The following is a 20,338-nucleotide window of genomic DNA, read 5'->3' as shown; positions in this document are numbered from 1 at the left end:
GGGAGAGCTAAATGAGGTCAGGTACTGGATGGCTCGGCGTTGTGATCTGTGCTGTTTAGCTCCTTACCAGCCTTGCCACCAAGCTCACTCCATTTGGGGGGTGGGCGTTCTGGCTCAGTTCATTAAACTGAAACTTGGGGTTCTGCATCCCATAATAGTGTCTGGGGTCAAGTCCTACCTCCGCCACCAATCCAGCTTCCTGCTGATGTGCCACACTCTTGGGTTCCTGCCCTCTGTGCGGTTGCTGGCTCCTGGCTTGGATGCACCGGCCAGGCCAATAGACACATTTGGACAGTATTTTTATAAAGATTAATTTGCTCTCATGTAAGTGCAAACAGACGAAGTATTTGTGGTTATTTTGAAGCCCTTGTTTGCTAAGTGTTATGAAATATGCGAACACAAAATACTGGGTGTGTTTTTGGTTTTTTGGTTTTTGCCACAGCAGAACAAGTGTTAGAAATGCTGATGACAGGCCCAAATTTGAATCTCAGTTTAGTTAGTTAGTTGTTGCAACACTGAGGATGAATCTTTTTTGCACCCTTTATTTTTCTCAACCTCCAAGTGGCCAGTGTCAGCTGACTTGCTGGAATGGCTGAGATGCTTACTCATGAGATCCATAATGCTTCACGCACTTGTTAGAAAATGACAGATTCACGGCTGTGTTAATGTGAAGACAATAACGTTCTCTCTCCTAGATTTTGAAAATGCTGAACAGCAACACAGAAAGCCCCTACTTGATCTGGAACAATTCAACGAGAGCAGAGCTGCTTGAATTTCTTGAAATCCAACAAGAAAACATGATTAAAAAAGTATGGCATTTCACAAATTTCCTGACTAGCTTAAAAATAACATCTGTTTGTTTAGCACTTCACAACTTAATTCAACTGAAATCCCTATGGTTGCAACCTGAGTCTTCATTGGGTCTATTTTTCCATCATTTTTTTCCCTGTTTGTCTCAAATATAAATTGTAGTTAATTTTTAAACTGTATTATAATTTTCTCTTTTTTATTCATACTCCATTTTCCAGCACTTTTGCTCAGCTTTTTTTCAAAAGGTTCGGCTCTCAGCTTTGTTAACTTGTATCTTCCTTGGCCAGATACCTTTTTGGCTGGCCTCTGTGCTCTTTTCCAATTGTAAAATGGGTTGTCATGGTAATTTTAGGGCTAGGAAACATGACAGCCTGTTTCAGAGTTAGTTGTGTTAGCCTGGCACTGAGTGCTGAAGGGTAGTTTTCCCTCTTTGCATAATGGGTGGAGGTCTTAAGTTCTTCATCTGTTAAATTATTAAACTGAATATGGATAGATTTATAAAACAGACATTAACAATTTACATGTAATGGTCTCTTTTCTTTTTCTAAAAAGGGTGATTGTGATAAGACGTATGGATCGGAGTTTGTCTATAGTGACCATGCCAAAGAACTTATTGTGGGAGAGATTTTTGTTAGGGTGTACAACGAAGTCCCTACTTTCCAACTGGAGGTAAGCTCTGCTTTTAGCATCTGTCTGGTAGCTTTGATGAGGCTTAGCCGCACTGCATGCACGGACAGATGTCTGTTCTTTCCACAGTGCCTCGCAGCCATCCATGTATGTACGCGTAGGGTCAGAGCCCTGGCGGGCCGTGCAGCTCTTCATCCTGCTCAGTGTGAGCACTGGGTAGGAAGGTCCTCTTGCTGAGCCGCTGCTTACATCAGTCCTAATGCTGTGTGTGCGCCGTGCGTAACACTGTAACAGCATGGGCAGCGCACTCTCACTCCATGTGGAATCAGACCAGGCGCAAGTCATTTCCCTGGCTGCTTATTGTAAGAATATACAGGTGGAATGGCCTGAGGTCAGCTGTTAATCACTTCCAGAAGAAAAAGAGGAGTTCTCTTTGTTCTCACTGTTTGGCGTTGTGTAGGGAACCTTTCATTGTCTGAAGGGTGTGGCAAGGATTGGTGTCTGTAATTTATCACACAATAATACATACATGTAACTCGATCTGAAGGAGTTCAGTCATTTGTAAAGTCCCTCTGAAAACTGTTCTTAGATTTATGTTCCAAATATACATATAATTTTTGCTTAAAAATGATTAAAGTATAGAAAGAAGTTAAATATACTGCCAGTTTTCTTTACTTGGTAAAGGTAAGAGGTACTCTGGTCACAGATTTGTTTCTAAGATAGTAGCCAAGGTAGATCAGATCTCTGTAAGTTGAGAACTGGGTTTTGTTTCTGCCCAGAGCCCAGGCACTCCTTTTGCTCTTGGAGTTTAATCATGCTCGTTTCTTTCCCAGGTTGAAGGCTTTGTTGTTTGTTCACTATGGAGTCTTTGTAACAGGCTTCCTCTGAGGAATTGTATGTTTTTAAAATACTTTGTGTTTGACTTAAGGTTCCAAAAGCATTTGCTGCAAGCCTGCTGGACTACATAGGCTCCCAGGCCCAGTATCTCCACACGTTCATGGCCATCACACACGCTGCCAAAGTGGAGTCAGAGCAGCATGGTGACCGGTTACCTCGAGTGGAGATGGCCCTGGAGGCTCTGAGAAATGTCATCAAATATAACCCAGGTGTGTGACTCCTTGGGCAGTGACATCGGTACAGTGGAGGACCCCCAAAGATTCCTGTTCTCAATTCTGTCAGGAAACTCAGTATAATACAGGGGGAGTTAAAAATAGGAGGCTGGGGAAAGATGTCAGAATACTCTGTTTGAAAGACTCCATATCTTTAAGATTTAATGAATTGAAAAAGCTGAAGAGTTTGCTATAAAATTTTACAATGATGACTGAAGTTGACATAACCAATTAGAAGTGCCTGAGGTAGATCTTAGATGATTGGATTTTTGCCTCTTTGGCCCCTAACTCAGTGCCATGTATTTATTGGGCATTTATATTTCTGAAAGTTTGCCTGTAGAAATTGGAATGTGGTGAACGTTTGTTGTGGCTGTGATCTGCTCTGGATGGCCACATACAGCATTGCAGGGCGTGGCTCTTTGGATCCCAGCTCCGCTCTCCCGTCCTGTTCCTATCCGCACTGTGTAAGCAGCAGGTGCTGACCCTTGCGGTTGGTCCCTGGCATTCGTGTGAGAGACGCAACTAAATCCTAAGCTCCTACTGCAGCCTGGCGCATCCCTGCCTGGAGGAGTCGGGTGGGGCGTGCCAGGGGTAGGAGACACGTCCTTCCAGCTGTCCCTCTCTGTGTCTCCTTCCAGCTGTCCCTCTCTGTGTCTCCTTCCAGCTGTCTCTCTCTGTGTCTCCTTCCAGCTGTCCCTCTCTGTATCTTTTTCCTTCCCGGTCCCCCCTCCCTGTTTCAAATAAGTAATATAGTTTTCAGGAAATAGAGTAATACACAAGTGTGATCTTTCTCATTAATTATCTTCTTATTTCCCAAAACAACGTCACAGTAGCCTGAATCCAGGGAGATCGATGAATAACATCTAAAGATTCTTCCAATTTAGCGTGTATTTCCTAACAAACCTAAAATGTAAAATCTCCGCACAAATTCATTACTTGGAATACCCCAAATGTTTTTTTAATATTCTCTTTCAGGTACTTTTTGTTCTAATTAATATACATTAAAAGTGTGACTTTCTGGGTACTGCAAAATAGTTGAAATAAAATTGCCAGCCAGTAACTGAATATTACTAGAAAACGTTGCTCATTATTAAAGATGGTATTATGAGATCTTTTCTTGTTTGAAGTTGGCTTAGGAGAAAGTTACTAGAAGTGTGGAAAGAAGCTGTAATGGGGCAGGCTGCTGATTTGGAATTTGTAAAACTCGAGGGAGGTGATCAATTCTTGAAGGCAGTAGTTCACATGTCCGGCTCCACACCCAGTGACCCCCGACTGCTGCTAGCACAGACCTGGGAGGCAGCGGTGATGGCTCACAGAGCTCGGTCCTGCCTTCTGTGTGCTGTGCCACACCACACTGGAGCACCCAGCTTTGGCCACGTGAAAATCTGGGCGGAGCCATCGACGGGGCGCTCTCACTCTGCTCTCTGTTGTATGCGCTGCGTTCTGCTCTTTCTCTGCCTGTCGCATAGTTTCTTAAAATTGAAGAAAAGGCTGCGCAGAAACTCAGTTTTGATAGTGTCTATAATATTCTTGTATTAGGATTTCATGCTGTTTTACAATGGAGCTTGTATGTCATTGATGTATTTGTAACAATTCTGGCCAATGAGAGAGAATTTCAGTGAGCTGGAAATAAATTTATAGAACATTTTCCTGTTTTAAGTTACAAGGCCTCACAAGATTGCAAATTATGATGTATGTAACTGCCAGATAGCAAAAGGAAATATGAGCTGAACATAATTTACTGTGTAAATTTGTTTTGTTTTATTAACAGAATGATAATTAATACACAGAATAAGGGTTTCAAGTGAATAGAGGTGAAAATACTCCATCTTATGCAAGGTTTTCACAAGGAGTCCATGGGCTATGCCTGTTGATTTATAATACTGCTTTGCTTGTTTTAACCTAGTCTTACTCAAAGGCCAAATGATGTGAAAATTTCCTAGACTATAATTAGATCACCCCAAGTGCTAAAGGTCAGGAGTAAAATTATCACTGAGAATTTTAGATTTTCAAGCTGTTTGGATTCTTTGATAAAATGAGGGCTAGACTTGGAAATAGAAGCTAAATTCCAGTAACTTTGCCTTATTAGACGCTGCGCGTAGAAAGGTTGTCAGACTTACAGTTTGGTAGTAAACAATTGAGTTATGTGTTCTGAAGATCTATAATTTAGGATGTCATTTTTAGAGATTCTTTTAAAAAGTATTATTTTTTCTTATCCCTAGGCTCTGAAAGTGAATGTATCGGCCACTTTAAGTTGATATTTTCTCTTCTTCGAGTCCATGGGGCTGGTCAGGTGCAGCAGTTGGCTCTAGAGGTACAGTGCTCCTGATCAACCGTGCCACCTCTCCCCAGCGTGTGGTTCGCTAAGCCCTGTGTAATCCCCATCTAAAGCCGAACAGAAGCACATGGTGCTTTTCTCATGTTGACTGTTAAGCCAAGTTACCGTGTTTTTATGTTTTGAATCAGTTTGAAGGCGTTCAGGGTTGTGCCCGTTGTCCTGTATGAGTGAGTGAATAGGCTTTACTGGACAAACTTAGGGATCCACTGGTCGGCAAGAAGAGAAAGCAATTTCCAAGATCTCTTGCATTGAGGCCAGTGACCTGCTAGCTGCATACACACAGTGAGTTGCGTTGTAACTGACCTTGCTCCTCAGGTTCTGTGCCTTCTTACCAGGATCCATCCAGACACCTGGCTGTGCTGTTGGTCAGTGGAGTTGTCTAGGAAAGCCAGTTGCTCAGAACCTGGGGTCTTTAAATTGGAAGCTCTTCCTCAGGAAAAGGAGACCACTGGTCCCATGGGACAGTGTTTAGATGCAACCTTTTCCTCAAACTCAGGAAGTCCCTGGTCACGTGGCTCATAATGAGGCAGACATAAGAGAGCTCCCAGAATCATGGATGGTTCTGCCTGCTGGAGCACAATTTATGACAAAGAACACAAAGTTCAACCCTGCAGTAACAAGGACATGTGTGCTTTGTAAGATGACTTTAAAGAAGGTTGGTGTTGGGCAGGAATGCCTATCTCCTGTGTCAGAGTGCCTGGGTGGAAGTTTCACTCCTCCACATGCAGTCAGCTCTCTGCTTCCGTGTGCTCCAGGAGGCAGTAGGTGATGGCTCACGTCCTTGAGTCCCTGCTACACGTGAGGTCCACATTGGGTCCCAGGTTTGGGTCCCTGCTACACGTGAGGTCCACATTGGGTCCCAGGTTTGAGTCCCTGCTGCACGTGAGGTCCACATTGGGTCCCAGGTTTGGGTCCCTGCTACACGTGAGGTCCACATTGGGTCCCTGCTACACGTGAGGTCCACATTGGGTCCCAGGTTTGGGTCCCTGCTACACGTGAGGTCCACATTGGGTCCCAGGTTTGGGTCCCTGCTACACGTGAGATCCACATTGGGTCCCAGGTTTGGGTCCCTGTTACACGTGAGGTCCACATTGGGTCCCAGGTTTGGGTCCCTGTTACACGTGAGATCTACATTGGGTCCCAGACTCTTTACTTCAGCTTAGTCTACTCTGATTGTTGTGGACGTTTGGAGAATGAACCAGCTGATCTTTCTTTCAAATAAAATAAAAGGAACTGAATTTAAATATACACAACATCTTTTTCGATTACATTTAGACTTAATATTTTTGATAGAATATCAGAATTACACTGGACCAAAAAAAAAAAAAACCTTAGGCATACTAATTGAATTGAAAACATGCTTTCTCTCCTGTTTGATTTCTCAGTCTCACAGGATTTTTGGAGGGTTGTTTCTGTGATTACGAGACAGAGAGATTATCACACCTGCTGGTTCCTCCCCAAATTCTTGCAACATTTGGGGCTGTGCCAGGCTAATGCCAGAGCAGTCCAGTTCTCTCACCTGCATAGCAGAAACCAGTCACTTGAACCATCAACTGTTGCCTCCCAAGGTGTCTGTTAGCAGAAATTTGGAGGCAGCAGTCAGAGCTGGGGAGTCAAAGCTGAGTATTTTGTTCTGGAATACAGACATCCTGATATCTTACCTGCTAGGCCATATGTTAGTTTCATTTGTAAATTCTGAAAGAAACATTTTTAAATCTAGGATATGTTGCTCTGAGATGTTAATAAACATAGAAGTCATCCTCTCTGAAAGAAGAATATGCCTGTTTCTTTGTAATGGAAAGGTAGACCTCGTCTGTTGGCTGAGTCTCTCTCCCTCTGCAAGCAAAAGCATCCCAGCAGTGAGGATGATTGTCCTCCGGTCACCGGGCTCCCAGATCTGTCCTTCAGAGGACAACAGGGAGCGGGCACTGTCACAGTGATGCAGACAGAGCTTAGAACACCCACCTGCTGTGTTGGGGTACCCAGTACTCAGCTCTGCTTCCCATTCCAGCTTCCTGCCAGCGCAGCCATGGAGGTGGGGCATCCTGTGTGGGGGCCTGGATTGAGTCCCCAGCTTGTGCACTGGGCAGGCCAGATGGTTCTGCAGGCTTTGGAAAGTGAACCAGGAAATGGGAACTTGCCTTTCAAGTAAATTAAAATTTAAGAAAAAAATTACAGTATATATCCTATTTCTCAATTATATACTGGTATAGTATTTAAAGTTTCATAAGCCTCAAGATGCTATTTCTCAAAAGATCATTATGCTTGCAATGAAAGAAGCATGACTGGATTTGAACTGTAATACTGCAATAAGGTAGAGTAATCCACCACGGGGTGGGGAGAGCATGGGAAGGGGTTGGGGGAACCTCAGAGCCTAGGAAACAATGTCATAAAATGAAATGCAATAAAAAAAATCCAAATAGATATAATAAAATTTTTTATCTTCCATAAAAATGAAGGATTTGTCGTTTCTTAGATGTGTATATGATTTAATTTGAACTACTTAAAAACTTCTAAATATTCCATTGATTAATTTTCAGGTTGTGAATATAGTGACATCCAATCAAGATTGTGTGAACAATATTGCAGAGTCCGTGGTTTTGTCCAACTTACTCGCTCTCCTGCATTCGCTGCCATCAAGTACGTGTGCTCCCTGTTGTGACCTGGTAGCCTATGACACAGTCAGGGGGCTCGGATACACACCTGCCACAGAAATCCAGACATGTCAGCCGTGTGTAGTTCTGGGACTATTTAAAGTGGTATTTACACTAGATGAATCTTTGTATTGCTTACATAAACAAAAAAAATGATGGCCTTATATTTTCCATTTCAAAACTTGCTGTACAGTGAGGTATACACTGTATATACAGTGGAGTATATGCCATACAGCTAGTGGGGTATATGCCCTATAGATAGTGGCATATGCCGTGTGTATAGTGGGGGTGTAACCTGTGTATATAGTGGTATATGTTGTATATACAGTGGGGCATAAGCTGTGTATATAGTGGTATATGTTGTATATACAGTGGGGTATAAGCTGTGTATATAGTGGTATATGTTGTATATACAGTGGGGCATAAGCTGTGTATATAGTGGCATATGCCGTATATACAGTGGGGCATAAGCTGTGTATATAGTGGCATATGCCGTATGTATAGTGGGGCATAAGCTGTATGCGTAGGGTATATACGGTGGGGTATGCACTAGTGATGATTCCTCAGAGTTGGGAACTGGTGAGTGAGCTAATGTGTAACACAGTCTTGACAGTGTCTCTTATCAACAGGTCGTCAGCTTGTTCTAGAGACTCTTTATGCTTTGGCATCGAGTACAAAAATTATAAAAGAAGCAATGGCAAAGGGTAATGTATAAAGGCTTTGTTGGTTATATAATCTGTGGGGTAAGGCTGGCTTGTCAGCCACTGTCTAGTTTAATGAACTAGAACTATGTCTGAGGAGGTTACAGATTATAAAAATCAGACTGCATCGAGTTGAAATATGTTTGAAAATAGATTAGCAAACGCATGTTCTTTATGTGTAACATAAGCACTGATTCTTTTTTTCTCCTGCATAGGAGCTTTGATTTATTTATTGGATATGTTCTGCAATTCAACACATCCACAGGTTCGAGCCCAGACAGCGGAACTTTTTGCTAAAATGACAGCAGATAAACTAATAGGTCCAAAGGTAAGCAAGAATAGATCTCGGAAGGAAATTAATAGAGTTAAGTGAATTTGATGCTGATCAAATGATTTGATATGAAAGTTAGGAGATTTTTAGGCCCCAAATATGTTCGGATGTACAATGAAAATTCAGTAATGAGAAAATGGAATTGATTATAATCTGGAATTAAAAGATAATATACATTGTCCATTAACTGGTGTTTTTTTTTTTTTTTTTCTCCTGTGACAACTGATCTGTCTTTGCTTTTGTCGGAGAGACAGAAGTACAAACGGGGGGGGAGGTTGTGTCTGCGGATGACTCCACAACGCCCAGGCAGGCTCGCTGGTGCGTCCTCTGTGTGTGAGCCCGCAGCTGTCAAAGGCAACGGCCCCTGGGTTAGTGAGGGGGCATCTCCTCAGGAAAGGAGACCGGGCTGGCAGCCCCTCGCGGCCGCACTCTGCAGGGCCGTGTTTTACCCAGATGTGAGCCGTCGTCCAGTCTGGAGCACAAGTTGAATGGATTTATACTGAGACATAGGTGTGAACGAAGTTCCCTTACAGCTAATAAGTAAACTTCACAAGTAGCGCTCACTGAACCCTTGCTTGTGCATCCGGTAGCACACATCAGCAACAGGAGAGCTTGGAACAAGGATTCACACCTGTGCGTCCAGAGGCTTGGACAGAGCAGGGCCTGGGAGGTGCATTCTTTTTTTTTTTTTTTTTTTTTTTTTTAAAGATTTATTTTTATTATTTTTTCATTGGAAAGGCGGATATACAGAGAGGAGAGACAGAGAGGAAGGTCTTCCGTCCGATGATTCACTCCCCAAGTGAGCGCAACGGGCCGATACTATGCCGATCCGAAGCCAGGAGCCTCTTCCGGGTCTCCCACGCGGGTGCAGGTTCCCAAAGCTTTGGGCCGTCCTCGACTGCTTTCCCAGGCCACGGGCAGGGAGCTGGAAGGGAAGCGGGGCTGCCGGGATTAGAACCGGCGCCCATATGGGATCCCGGGCGTGCAAGGCGAGGACCTTTAACCACTTGCGCCACCGCGCCGGGCCCAAGGTGCATTCTTTATTTCTTTAACATTTATTTAATTGAAAGAAAGAGAAAGGGAGAGACGGAAAATGATTATACTCCAGCCTGCGGCTGAGCCATGCCAAACCCAGGAGGAGCCAGAGGGGCCAGGAGGGAACAGAGGAGCCAGGAGGAGCCAGACGGCCAGGAGCGGATGGAGGGGCTGGGGGGACAGAGGGCCAGGAGCGGATGGAGGGGCTGGGGGGACAGAGGGCCAGGAGCGGATGGAGGGGCTGGGGGGACAGAGGGCCAGGAGCGGATGGAGGGGCTGGAGGGGACAGAGGAGCCGTGTGACCAGGAGGAGCCGGGATTTCCCTCTAGGTTTGCCACGTGGGCAGCAGAGACCCACGTGCTTGGCTTTCCTCTGCTCTTCCCAGGCAGGTGGGGGAGAGTGATTGGCAGCAGCAGGATATCCAGAAACTAGTGTTCTGCTGTGGGAATGAACCAAGGTTGTTTTGCTAGGTAACAGCCCACAGCAGATGTATAACTTATGCCGATGTTCTACCCTGGAAAAAATCCCATAACTCAAGCCAAATACTGAGATGCCGCCAACAGGTCTCTCTCTCTCTCTCATACTTGCTTGTATAGGTTCGAATAACATTAATGAAATTTTTACCAAGTGTCTTCATGGATGCAATGAGAGACAACCCTGAAGCTGCTGTCCATATTTTTGAAGGAACACATGAAAACCCTGAGCTAATTTGGAATGACAGTTCCAGAGATAAAGTATCCACTACAGTTAGAGAAATGATGCTGGAGTGAGTAACCCCCACCTGCAGGTGAACCCGGGAAGAACCCGCGTTCTCACTCCTCACTTCTCTTGGGTAGATCTGAAAGTCGCTAAGAGCCTTGTTTTGTAACTGAACTTTGTCATTCCACCCCCCTTCCTTCCCAAGGCACTTTAAGAATCAGCAGGATAACCCTGATGCAAACTGGAAGGTAAGGCACGCTTGTGTTTACGTTTTATTCTTACTGATTTGTGTTTGTTCAATTGCTACATTCATTAAAACCAACCTAGAACTGCTTTGTTGTTAAGACTCTTAAATACTCTGGAAAATTAAGACGTCAAACTTACAAGTAGGAATATTCACTTTTAAAACAGCTAACCAGAGTACCTTGTCTGAACTTCATTAAGAGGAAAATAAAACTTCCTGCCCTTGTCATTTGATTAAATCAATGATTGTTTCTGGGCGGGCTTTGTGAATGTCTCTTTGGTAGAGTTGGTGTTTCTTGGCCTTGTGCCTCTGAAGCGGCCTGGCCGTGTCCTCTCCTGCAGCTGCCCGAGGAGTTCGCCGTGGCGTTCGGAGAAGCAGAGGGCGAACTCGCTGTTGGAGGCGTCTTCCTGAGAATCTTCATTGCGCAGCCAGCTTGGGTTCTCAGGAAACCTCGAGAATTTCTTGTTGCACTACTGGAGAAGTTAACTGAGCTCCTGGAAAAGAACAGTCCTCACGTAAGCTTTATCCATCAAGTTCTTGAAAACATTGGATAGTTGGCTCGATAGATAAATGGATAGATAGATAATAATATATATTGATATATATTTGTATATATAGATATATAATATCAACATATGTAAATATAATATCTATGTGTGTGTGTGTATTTCTCTTCAAAAACTCATCCTTGGTGACCGTGATTTAACACGTGGCCATGTCTTTCAGCTTCGCTGCCATGTTTGAATTCAGATATGTACATTAGGCCAATTATTCTTTTTTGTTACTATTTTTGGATGTTCCAAACTGAAGCTCTTACTGTACTAAAGAGTATGTTTATCACAAACCTAGCTTAGAAGTATAATGTAGCTGCAATAAGCATATCTGTATTTGAGAAGATAGTTATTTCTAATAATTACGGAACTTCTGAAAGTTGTTTTTACCGTATATTCAATGATTAAACAATTTTAAGGAAAATCCAAAATGTTGCGTGTTCCTCTGAAAGTATGTCCTGCTTGGGCCTGCTTTTCACGGCCCTCGTCCCTCGACAGGACGACGTGTGGGTGATTGCTGGAGCCGTGCTCCGCTGTAGACTGCCGGGGAGCACCAGGGGGAGGTAGCCTTGTGATGACCTAGCAAGCCGGAAACCCGAGGAACAAACGGGAAGACCCCAGAAGTTAATAGATAAGTGGCCTTGTGACTAAGACGTCATTCCTCCCATAGTGGGGCTTCTGAGTTTAATACTGGTCCTGACTCAGTTTACGTCAGTACTCTAGCTTGCCGCTGCCGAGGGCCCCGCGGGATGTCAGGATGGCAGATGGCCCACGGGTCCCCAGTCCCTGGAGCCCACTGTGGAGATGAATCGAGTGCCTGACGTTGGCCCAGCTCTCCCTGGGCTGTCTGGGCATTCGGGGAGGGCGCTAGTGGCTGGAGCAGCTCGTTCCTTGCCACAGTCACTCGGTAAATCCAGCTTTCAATGAAATCTCAGGAGGTGAAGCTTCAGAAGCACGTGCGTGAGCTCCTTTACTTTGATTCTCATTGTGGTCCCCATCTTCACTTACGGTACATTTGGTTTGGTGCAAGACTTAAAACCCTCTCTGGGATTCCTGTTTGCCATACCATGCAGAGGGCCTGGATTCAAGTCCTGGCTTGCTGGTGGGTAACACTTGCTGCCAGTGCCCACCCCGGGAGGCAGCAGATGGTACCCACAGTACTGAAATCCCTGCTGCCCATCTGAAACTCGATCCATTTCTGGACTCCTGACTTCAGCCTGACCCGGACGCCCCCCTCTGTCAGTGCGGGAGTCTGGGGAGTGAACCAACGAGTGCCCAGACAGTATTGCCGTTTGTGACAGATATACTCATAGGTACTTACACTGATGTAAGCTTGGAGTTTTCTTCTTGTTCTGTTCTCCACAAATTGAGTATATTAAGGTATCCAAGCATGTTATAGTAGGAATGTTTTTCTGTGTTCTTCTGGAGTGTTGATGTTCTCAAACATTCACATATCTGTAACATCTGAAATTCTCTACTAGTGTCTTTTGGGGAATGATATTCTAAACCTGCATCAGAAATAAGGCATGCATTGCCCAGTAAAAGGCTATCTGGGTTAGGTTATGGGCCCGGCCCAGTATCCTAGTGGCTAAAGTCCTCGCCTCGTGTGCTGGGATCCCATATGGGCACCAGTTCGTATCCTGGCAGCCGTGCTTCCCATCCAGCTCCCTCCTCGTGGCCTGGCAAAGCAATGGAGGACGGCCCAGAGCCTTGGGACCCTGCACCCACGTGGGAGATACAGAGGAGGCTCCTCGCCCCTGGCTTCAGATCAGCTCGGCTCCAGCGGTTGCAGTCACTTGGGGAGTGAATCAGCGTACTGAAAATCTTGCTCTCTTCCTCTCGCTATATCTGACTTTCCAATAAAAATAAAAATAAATCTTAAAAGAAGGCTATCTAGGTTAAAATAGAAGATCCTTAGTATCCTTTAGATTCATGTCTTTTTCTGAAGAAAATTACAGGTTCTTCTGGGTTACATGAATCTGTTTGCAAGTATTGGTACTTAGAGCTCCTGGGTCCCTAATTTTGAACACCAAGTACAGTCACAGTAGCAGGGATGTTAGGACTCTGTCAGTGTCTTATCTGCTGTTTCACTTGCAGGGGGAAACGCTGGAAACTGTGACCCTGGCTGCAGTGTGCCTCTTCAGTGCGCAGCCTCAGCTGGCCGACCAAGTGCCTCCCCTGGGCCATCTCCCCAAAGTGATCCAGGCACTCAATCACAGGAACAGCGCCGTGCCCAAGAGTGCTGTGCGGGTGATCCACGCGCTGTCTGACAATGAGGTATGGCCCTCCCTCCAGCTCGCACCTCGCTGCTCGGGGCCGCCGCTCCTCCCTGATGTTTGTTGCTATGTGAATCCCCTGCTAACAGTAGCTCTGTACAGATCAACTGCATGATACCTTATCAATTCTTAAACCTTTTGTTTTTTTGTTATTTCTTCACAAAACATTTTTTCTCTTTCTTATTGATCTCTTCCGTGCCACATGGGTCATGCAGTAACATTTTCTTTAAGAAGGTTTTTAATTTTCCATCACTTTAGCTACACATTGGTCTTTCTGTAACATGTTACTTAACTTCATGTTGCTGTAAATTTACTGTTCTTCCTGTTGTGGATTTTGTTTTCTGGCTTTTACTTAAGGGGAATGATAGTAAAAGTGTAGCAGAGACTGTCATACCCAGATTTGAAGACACAATGCAGTATGTATCTCTACTTTCAAAAGATGGACTCCCAAAGAAACTGTTAAATATATTTTTGACAATGGGATGCTGGAGTCTCTTCCATTGTCCAGACCTGCAGTGTCAGGATACACTTGAATAGCAGAATGATAGAATTATGACTGTTTATAAAGGACTATCCTATTGTAATAATATAGGGGAAATCAGTCGGGGGAGGGAATTTGGGGATGGAGCTGTATCATAAAATAATAAAAAATTTAATCAAAAAATTTGTCCTTAATAAAAGAAAGCAGAATTGCTCGACTTGTTACTCAGTTGAGCCTGTGCAGAGCTTTGGTCGGCCACCGTGCTGCCCTGTGAGTAACCTCCGCTCTCCGTTTAGCTGTGCGTCCGAGCCATGGCGTCCTTGGAGACCATCGGCCCGCTGATGAATGGGATGAGGAGGCGCGCAGACACTGTCGGGCTGGCCTGCGAAGCGATTAACCGGATGTTTCAGAAGGAGCAGAGCGAGTTAGTCGCACAAGTGAGTGAGTTTCTGCATCCAGCACTCTTGAAAAAGCAGGTATACCAGATCACCAGGCTGTTCACCCCCTCGGCACTCATGGGATTTCTCTGGCTCAGGTGATGAAAAGCAATTTATGAATCTGTCCATGCGGAAGTTGATGTTTTGTATAGAAAAGAGACACATGAGAATGTGTGTGTGAGAGAGAGAAAGGGGGAGAGAGAGAGAGTGTGTGTGTGTGTGTGTGTGTGTGTGTGTGAGAGAGAGAGAAGGGGCAGTTTCCAAAAGTCTTACCTGCCTCAGCGTGTCAGTGATGTTTCAATTCTGAATCTCACTAAGCATTTAGCTTTAGCTTGCTTTGTGAAGTATTAGCCTTTTCTGTTTATTCCTTTGCTTCTCATATTTAAGAAACATGCCAAGGTTTTTGTTGACCTTTTTGAAGAGACTGTCCGCCGAATAAAAACTGAACTTCATAGATACTGATGTAGATTAGGCAGGCACAGGAAGAACAAAAACACACTGACCTTTAAAAAAGAAAAAAAACCTTAGAAAAGTAGTCTTTGTAAAATACCACTAAGGACAGGTGCCGAGGGTGGGGTCCAGACCACCGAGTGGGTAGGATGCGCGGGGTCAAAGGTTAACTGAGACAAGACTAGCAAATTTTGATTTCTGTTGCATAGCGTGGCTAGAGTAAATAAATGTATGTTTCAAAACTGGTAAATTTCAGAAGTTTTCACCACACAAAAAGAACAAATAGTTGAAGTGATGGATATGCTAATCAGCTTCACGTAATCACTTTACATCGTAAGTATGTATCACATCAGTTTGCATCCTAGAAATGCTTAGAATAAAATTTAAAAGTAAAAGTATATCTAAAATATGACTGGTTGACTCTCCATCTTGAAAACCCTTCCCTGGTTTCCCACAACTTGTCGGGTGACGCGGTGAAAGCTGGTGTGCTCAGCCTGAGTAGCCTCCCAGCCCCCGTGCTGCCTCCCTTTCCTCGCTCGGACTCTGGCTTAGGCAGGTAGAGTGCCTCTCAGACGCTGGATGCTCAGAGCCTCAGACCTGGGGTCAGCTGCAAGAGTTGGGTGAACAGAGAGCATGAGGTGAAACGGCCACTTGATGGCGCTGTGAGCTCAGGCGTGCTGTTGAGCCCCAGGACTGAGTCCTCTGGGAAGTAGAGCCACCCAGGCAGGGATGCTCTGAGAGCAGTACCTCTTCCCCTGGAGTTTCAGTGTGTTAACCAGCTTTTACTAGGATGATGGGCGATGCATATGATGACTACAAATATTAATGTTTTGAGACATGAAAGAAGACTAAAATATTTCAGACATTGAGTTACGTCTTAGTTTAGCATCATTCGAGCACATAGTCCAGTATAATGTCTGAAGTTTCACAGATGAGTTCTGTAAGTCTGTGCTGACGAGCAGGTGTTGCACCCTCCATGCTTGTTTGCTGTCAAGGGCGGAAAGCACCTGCCACAGGGGGTTAGGAAGGTCAGATGACTGACGTTTGGCACTGGATGACACAAAACAATCTCAGTAACTTGCATTAGCACTTGTTAATCGCCTCATACCTGGCTTTGGGGTTCTGTGAAGACAGACTATTCTTCCAGGTATGGTTCTAGAAATAAAATTATTTCTTCACTGAACAACTGACATTATTTTCAGTATGTTTATATGTACTTATTCTTCCTTCTAGGCCCTAAAAGCCGATTTGGTCCCATACCTCTTAAAATTACTTGAAGGTGTTGGCCTTGAAAGTCTGGACAGCCCCGCGGCCACTAAAGCTCAAATTGTCAAAGCTCTCAAGGCCATGACTCGAAGCCTGCAGCATGGAGAACAGGTGCGTGGGTCTTCACGGGAGCAGCCTGCACCTGCCACTTAGCAGGAAGTGTCCTCAAGGTCGGGTCTGTGCCGTGGCTGTCAGTGCCCTCCTGCCGAGGTTCCACTTAGCAGTGCATTTGAGTTGCACATAATGGAGCAGGTCCAAGACCAGAACCCAAGTGGGTGTTGGCACCCCAAAAGTACAAACTGTAAGCTTGTATTCATTTTGCAGGGTTCTTCTGCATGTGATGGCATGTTACACATTTCAGGAAGAAAAATCCTGAAACTGCCTAGCACAAAAACGGGCATTAATTTCCACTCAGCCCATATGCATGTTTAAAACTGCAGATTTCAACTTTCCTCTTCTTTGTTTTTGTTTTTTTTTTTTGTCTGTTTGTTTTTTTGTTTTTTTGGTGCTTATATGAAGTGACGTGGGAGGTATTCAGCAAGCGTCTGATTTCTGAACGTGAGACCCAGAACTTACTTTCTTAACTTGCTATTTTCGAATTGCTTCTTTATGTGATGGCAGTGTTTACCCAGTTGACCTGTACTGTTTTGATACCGTTTTCTCTAGTAAACGGTTTCCTATCTTAAGAATGCATGCTCTTCACAGCCCTCTTCACTAACCTCCATAGAGCACTACCTGTGATTTTAAAGACTACTTCAAGCTGTAGCTTCAGATTTTCAGGGTTTTTTTTAGTTTGTTTGTTTGTTTTCCATAAGTCCGTTACTCATGAAGAGTTCATTTGTCAGTTCAGCATGGTCAGCCGTCTGTTACTGTCACAGCACCACTTTCTGTGTGGGAATCTTCTGCCCAGAGATCCACAAATCATTGGTTCAGAGATGGAGCTCAGCCTAAGATTGAAGGCACGATTCAGTGAGACGTGCCTCACATAGCCCCTGCGATGTAGGCTTTAAGGAGTGCCCACCTCTGCTCCACCTTTGAGTCTTTATTCCTTGTTGCTTTGAAAGTCAGCTGATCTCTCTCTAGTTCAATTTGTCAGCCCAATCCTTACTTCATTTCTGTTTGCTTTACCCCTTAGGTGAATGAAATTCTTTCTCGTTCTTCAGTCTGGAGTGCCTTCAAAGATCAGAAACATGATTTGTTCATTTCTGACTCACAAACCGCAGGATACCTCACAGGTAAGCCATGTCTAATTGGTGGGCCCAGGACACCCTGTAAAAGCCACCTGGGTCTTCTTTTAGCCTTGCATAGAGTCTGGGCCCTCAGGGTGTTTGTGTAGACTGTAGGCTGACCCGGTGCTGTGAGCTTGTGGGAGACCTTGGGTATGTGTGTTGAATGTGTTCCAGGTACTTTGCTCACTTGATAACAGTGTCACAGATTGCACTGAGAGCATGTGTGTATCAAAGATGTAACAATAGTGAAGAGTGCTCAGGAGCTTCAGGAGATAACGTGCTGCTTCTGTCAGCAGACCCGAGTTCCATGCGTGCACATCCGTGTATACACACATGTAAACGCATATCTAGAATACTTTCAAGGTTTCTGTCAGTCTGTAGTTGTGCTGCAAAGTTAGGCTTTGTTCTCCCACGAGGAGGAAGCATGTAGGTACAGAATAAAGTTTTAGTACGTAGGGACAAAAGTCTGACACTCATGACATTTGTCCACTTGACATACGAGCTACATGATAACTTATAGTCATTTTCATACTGGCTTTTGTCCAAGATGCAAGTCACAGTGTCGTTTTGACAAAGGTGGAATGCATGTCTGGTTTAAAAGTGTTCACTTGGTATTGACCTTAATGTGCGGTGGTTCTCGGTGTCTGGCTGACATAGCTGTATGTATGAGGAGGTCACCTCACATTCTAACCAGTGATAATGTAGGGAAAGTAGGGAAAAAATGAACTATCGTGTTACAGTTACAGCAGGGCTAAGAATTCAGATTGCTAGTGTAGATGTTTAAGCAGTCATGAACGCTGAAATTTGAATATTTAAAAACAGGGAGATTAGAGAAAGTCTTACCTTTTTCTTTTTAAACGTGTTGTCTATGTGTTTGAAAGGCAGAGCGAAAGAAAGAGGGAGCAGGAGATGTGGCGAGCCTGGCCGTCGTGGGGAGTCGGCCGTGAGTGCTGGGAGCGCTCGCTCCCACTGCCCTTCGGCCACGTCTCTTTCCCGTCGGCCTCTCGGTGCCTTGAAAAACAAAAGTAATGCTTAAAAAGCAAATGTGAGGTGATACTACAGCTTCTAGTTAGGATCACATTCCATAGGCATGCTAAAAACTTTTTGAACTGTTTGCAGACATTAAAAAACCATGAAAATACTGTTATCATCATTACTCCATATATCAGGGTATTTTCTGAGTTAAGAGTAAACATTTATTGAAGCGTTGACCTTGAAGAATTTGTGCATTGGAAGCTGTTCTGCAGGAAGGCCTCTTGTTCTCTTGCTTTTCCGTGGTGTTTAGCTTTCCTTGGTTGGCTTTGTTGAAGTAAGCTGCAGGTGTCCTTGCCTTGCTGACAAGCTGGGAACCAAGTGAGGCGTGTGCTGTGCTTAGAGTAGAGACGAGGTGAGCAGATCCCTGAGTGATTATAGAAACCGAGCACAGAGGGACCGTACCATCTGGTGTCTGTCTTTCCTTTTACGTGGAGATTGTATCTGTGTACAGCGTGAGAAGTAGTTGCTGTGACTGGAGAAGACAAAAAAGAAAGAGTTGTTATTCGCAAAGTTCTGTACAAAAAGAAAAAACAACAGCCTGGTGCCAGCAAACGCAAGATCTATAAGTAGTAGAACAGCAGGAGAGGAGCAGGGGCTCTGGTGAATGTTTCAGGCCTGGGACTCGGAGGGCAAGACGCTTTCTTTACACCTAGACTCCAGCATGGCCGCCGGTTGCGCTCTCGGGGCCTCTTGTAAGAACTGCATCTTGTTCCTCTCCATCTGAGGGCCTTACACACATTGGCTATGTGCTGAGTGCCCTTGTTCTCTCCCACCTTTTCCTAGAGGATGCAGCTAGGTGGGCCCCACGCAGGGACCAAGCACATCCTCAGAGAGGCCGGCAGCAAAGGGGGAGAGAGTCTTGCTTCCTTTACCGAGTTTCGGGGATCGATGGCCCCTCTCTGCGAAGGCTACAGTTTGATTTCTGCCTGCTTCGATGTTAGCATGAGAGGTTCCCGAGTTTTCTCAGTTCGCAGTGTTCTTAAGGTCTCAGTGTATTTTTTCTCCATCCCCAGATCAAAAGAAATACCTAAAGTTCAAGCTTACAGAGTTTCTTTTCAAACAGCTGGGATGTGCTGCTAGTCAGCACATGTTGCTGTGTTTCACATTGAAACTACCAGCAATGCTCGGTGCTGTGCTGCTAGTGCTGCCCCCAGGCATTCAGAGGACGTTCACCTGTGCCATGGTGCTGTGGCCTCCTGTTGTCGTGGCCCTAAGCAGGGTGTGTCTGCCTGTACAGTGTCTCTTCTGTGAGCATTTTAAGCACAAGGCTCCAAGTGTCAGGCTGCCCTGGGTCATGTTCAGTGGAAGCTCGTACAGGCCAGGTCCTGTGTAACCGCCTGTGTGCCGTTTGGAACCAGCCGTTTCACACAGGACACGTGCCTGTGGAAGGACGAGATACGCCTGCGTTGCCCGTCTGTCCTCCGTCAGTCAGCCCGGTGTGCCTCGGCCTCTCAGACGGCTCTGCTGTTTGCACTTCCTCACCCGCCTTGCTTCTCATCTTTCTTCTCTCCCCTCAGGTGTCTCTCCTTCCCTTCTAACCGGCAGCAGCCCCCTTCACCTCAGGAGCGGGTTTTAGATCTGCTCTGCCGGGCAGCTTGCTAACTTCTGTGTAGCTCTCTGCAGCAGGTAGAGAACTCTTTTGCTAAATGCATGCCGCTCCCACTGCTTTCCTGGTCCTTCCCTTCCATGCCCCTTAGTTGCTTGCCTTGTTTCCCACTGTGTCAGCTGCAGGTGTCGCCCAGTGTTAGTGTGGTGCTGTGCACAGTGCTTCTGCGATGTGACTCAGCGTTCATGCAGTGTCTGAAGGCTAAAGCCTTCCCTGTGCTCATAGGACACATCATGTGTAACACTTTCAAGCTATAGACAGTCAGGGAAGACAAATAACTGAAAAATTGTTACCTATATCCATGGCATTCTTGTTTTTACCTACGACAGAGTAGATACCCAGCGCCTTTCTTTTCTGATTGGCATAGCAGACTTACCCATGTGGTACTGCTTGTCAGAGCAGCATAGCTTGTACCAGACGAGAATAGGTGAAGTCAGTGTTGACCGTGTGCTTTGTCAC

General features: G+C 45.1%; 1 protein-coding gene across 2 annotated transcripts in view; it reads left to right on the top strand.

Moving 5' to 3' along the window:
* DNAJC13 (DnaJ heat shock protein family (Hsp40) member C13) overlaps positions 1-20,338 on the top strand; it is a 90,849-nt gene that overhangs the window by 68,340 nt on the left and 2,171 nt on the right. Inside the window, exons 42-55 of one of the 2 annotated variants that reach the window (XM_040962837.1) lie at positions 696-809; positions 1,363-1,479; positions 2,366-2,543; positions 4,769-4,860; positions 7,425-7,524; positions 8,168-8,242; positions 8,455-8,567; positions 10,202-10,371; positions 10,510-10,552; positions 10,890-11,063; positions 13,197-13,376; positions 14,153-14,293; positions 15,977-16,120; positions 17,145-17,244. In XM_040962837.1, the coding sequence (XP_040818771.1) occupies positions 696-809; positions 1,363-1,479; positions 2,366-2,543; positions 4,769-4,860; positions 7,425-7,524; positions 8,168-8,242; positions 8,455-8,567; positions 10,202-10,371; positions 10,510-10,552; positions 10,890-11,063; positions 13,197-13,376; positions 14,153-14,293; positions 15,977-16,120; positions 17,145-17,244 (1,741 nt within the window). Of the gene's footprint in view, positions 1-695; positions 810-1,362; positions 1,480-2,365; positions 2,544-4,768; positions 4,861-7,424; positions 7,525-8,167; positions 8,243-8,454; positions 8,568-10,201; positions 10,372-10,509; positions 10,553-10,889; positions 11,064-13,196; positions 13,377-14,152; positions 14,294-15,976; positions 16,121-17,144; positions 17,245-20,338 lie in introns of those variants that run through there. The other variant, XM_040962847.1, reaches the window with a different exon arrangement.

The sequence above is a fragment of the Ochotona curzoniae genome, unplaced genomic scaffold (assembly GCF_017591425.1).
Source record: "Ochotona curzoniae isolate NIBS_2020 unplaced genomic scaffold, NIBS_Ocur_1.0 contig_1302, whole genome shotgun sequence".
Lineage (NCBI taxonomy): Eukaryota > Metazoa > Chordata > Mammalia > Lagomorpha > Ochotonidae > Ochotona > Ochotona curzoniae.
Note: the sequence above shows the minus strand (reverse complement) of the source record. Positions and strands in the feature narration are given on the sequence as shown.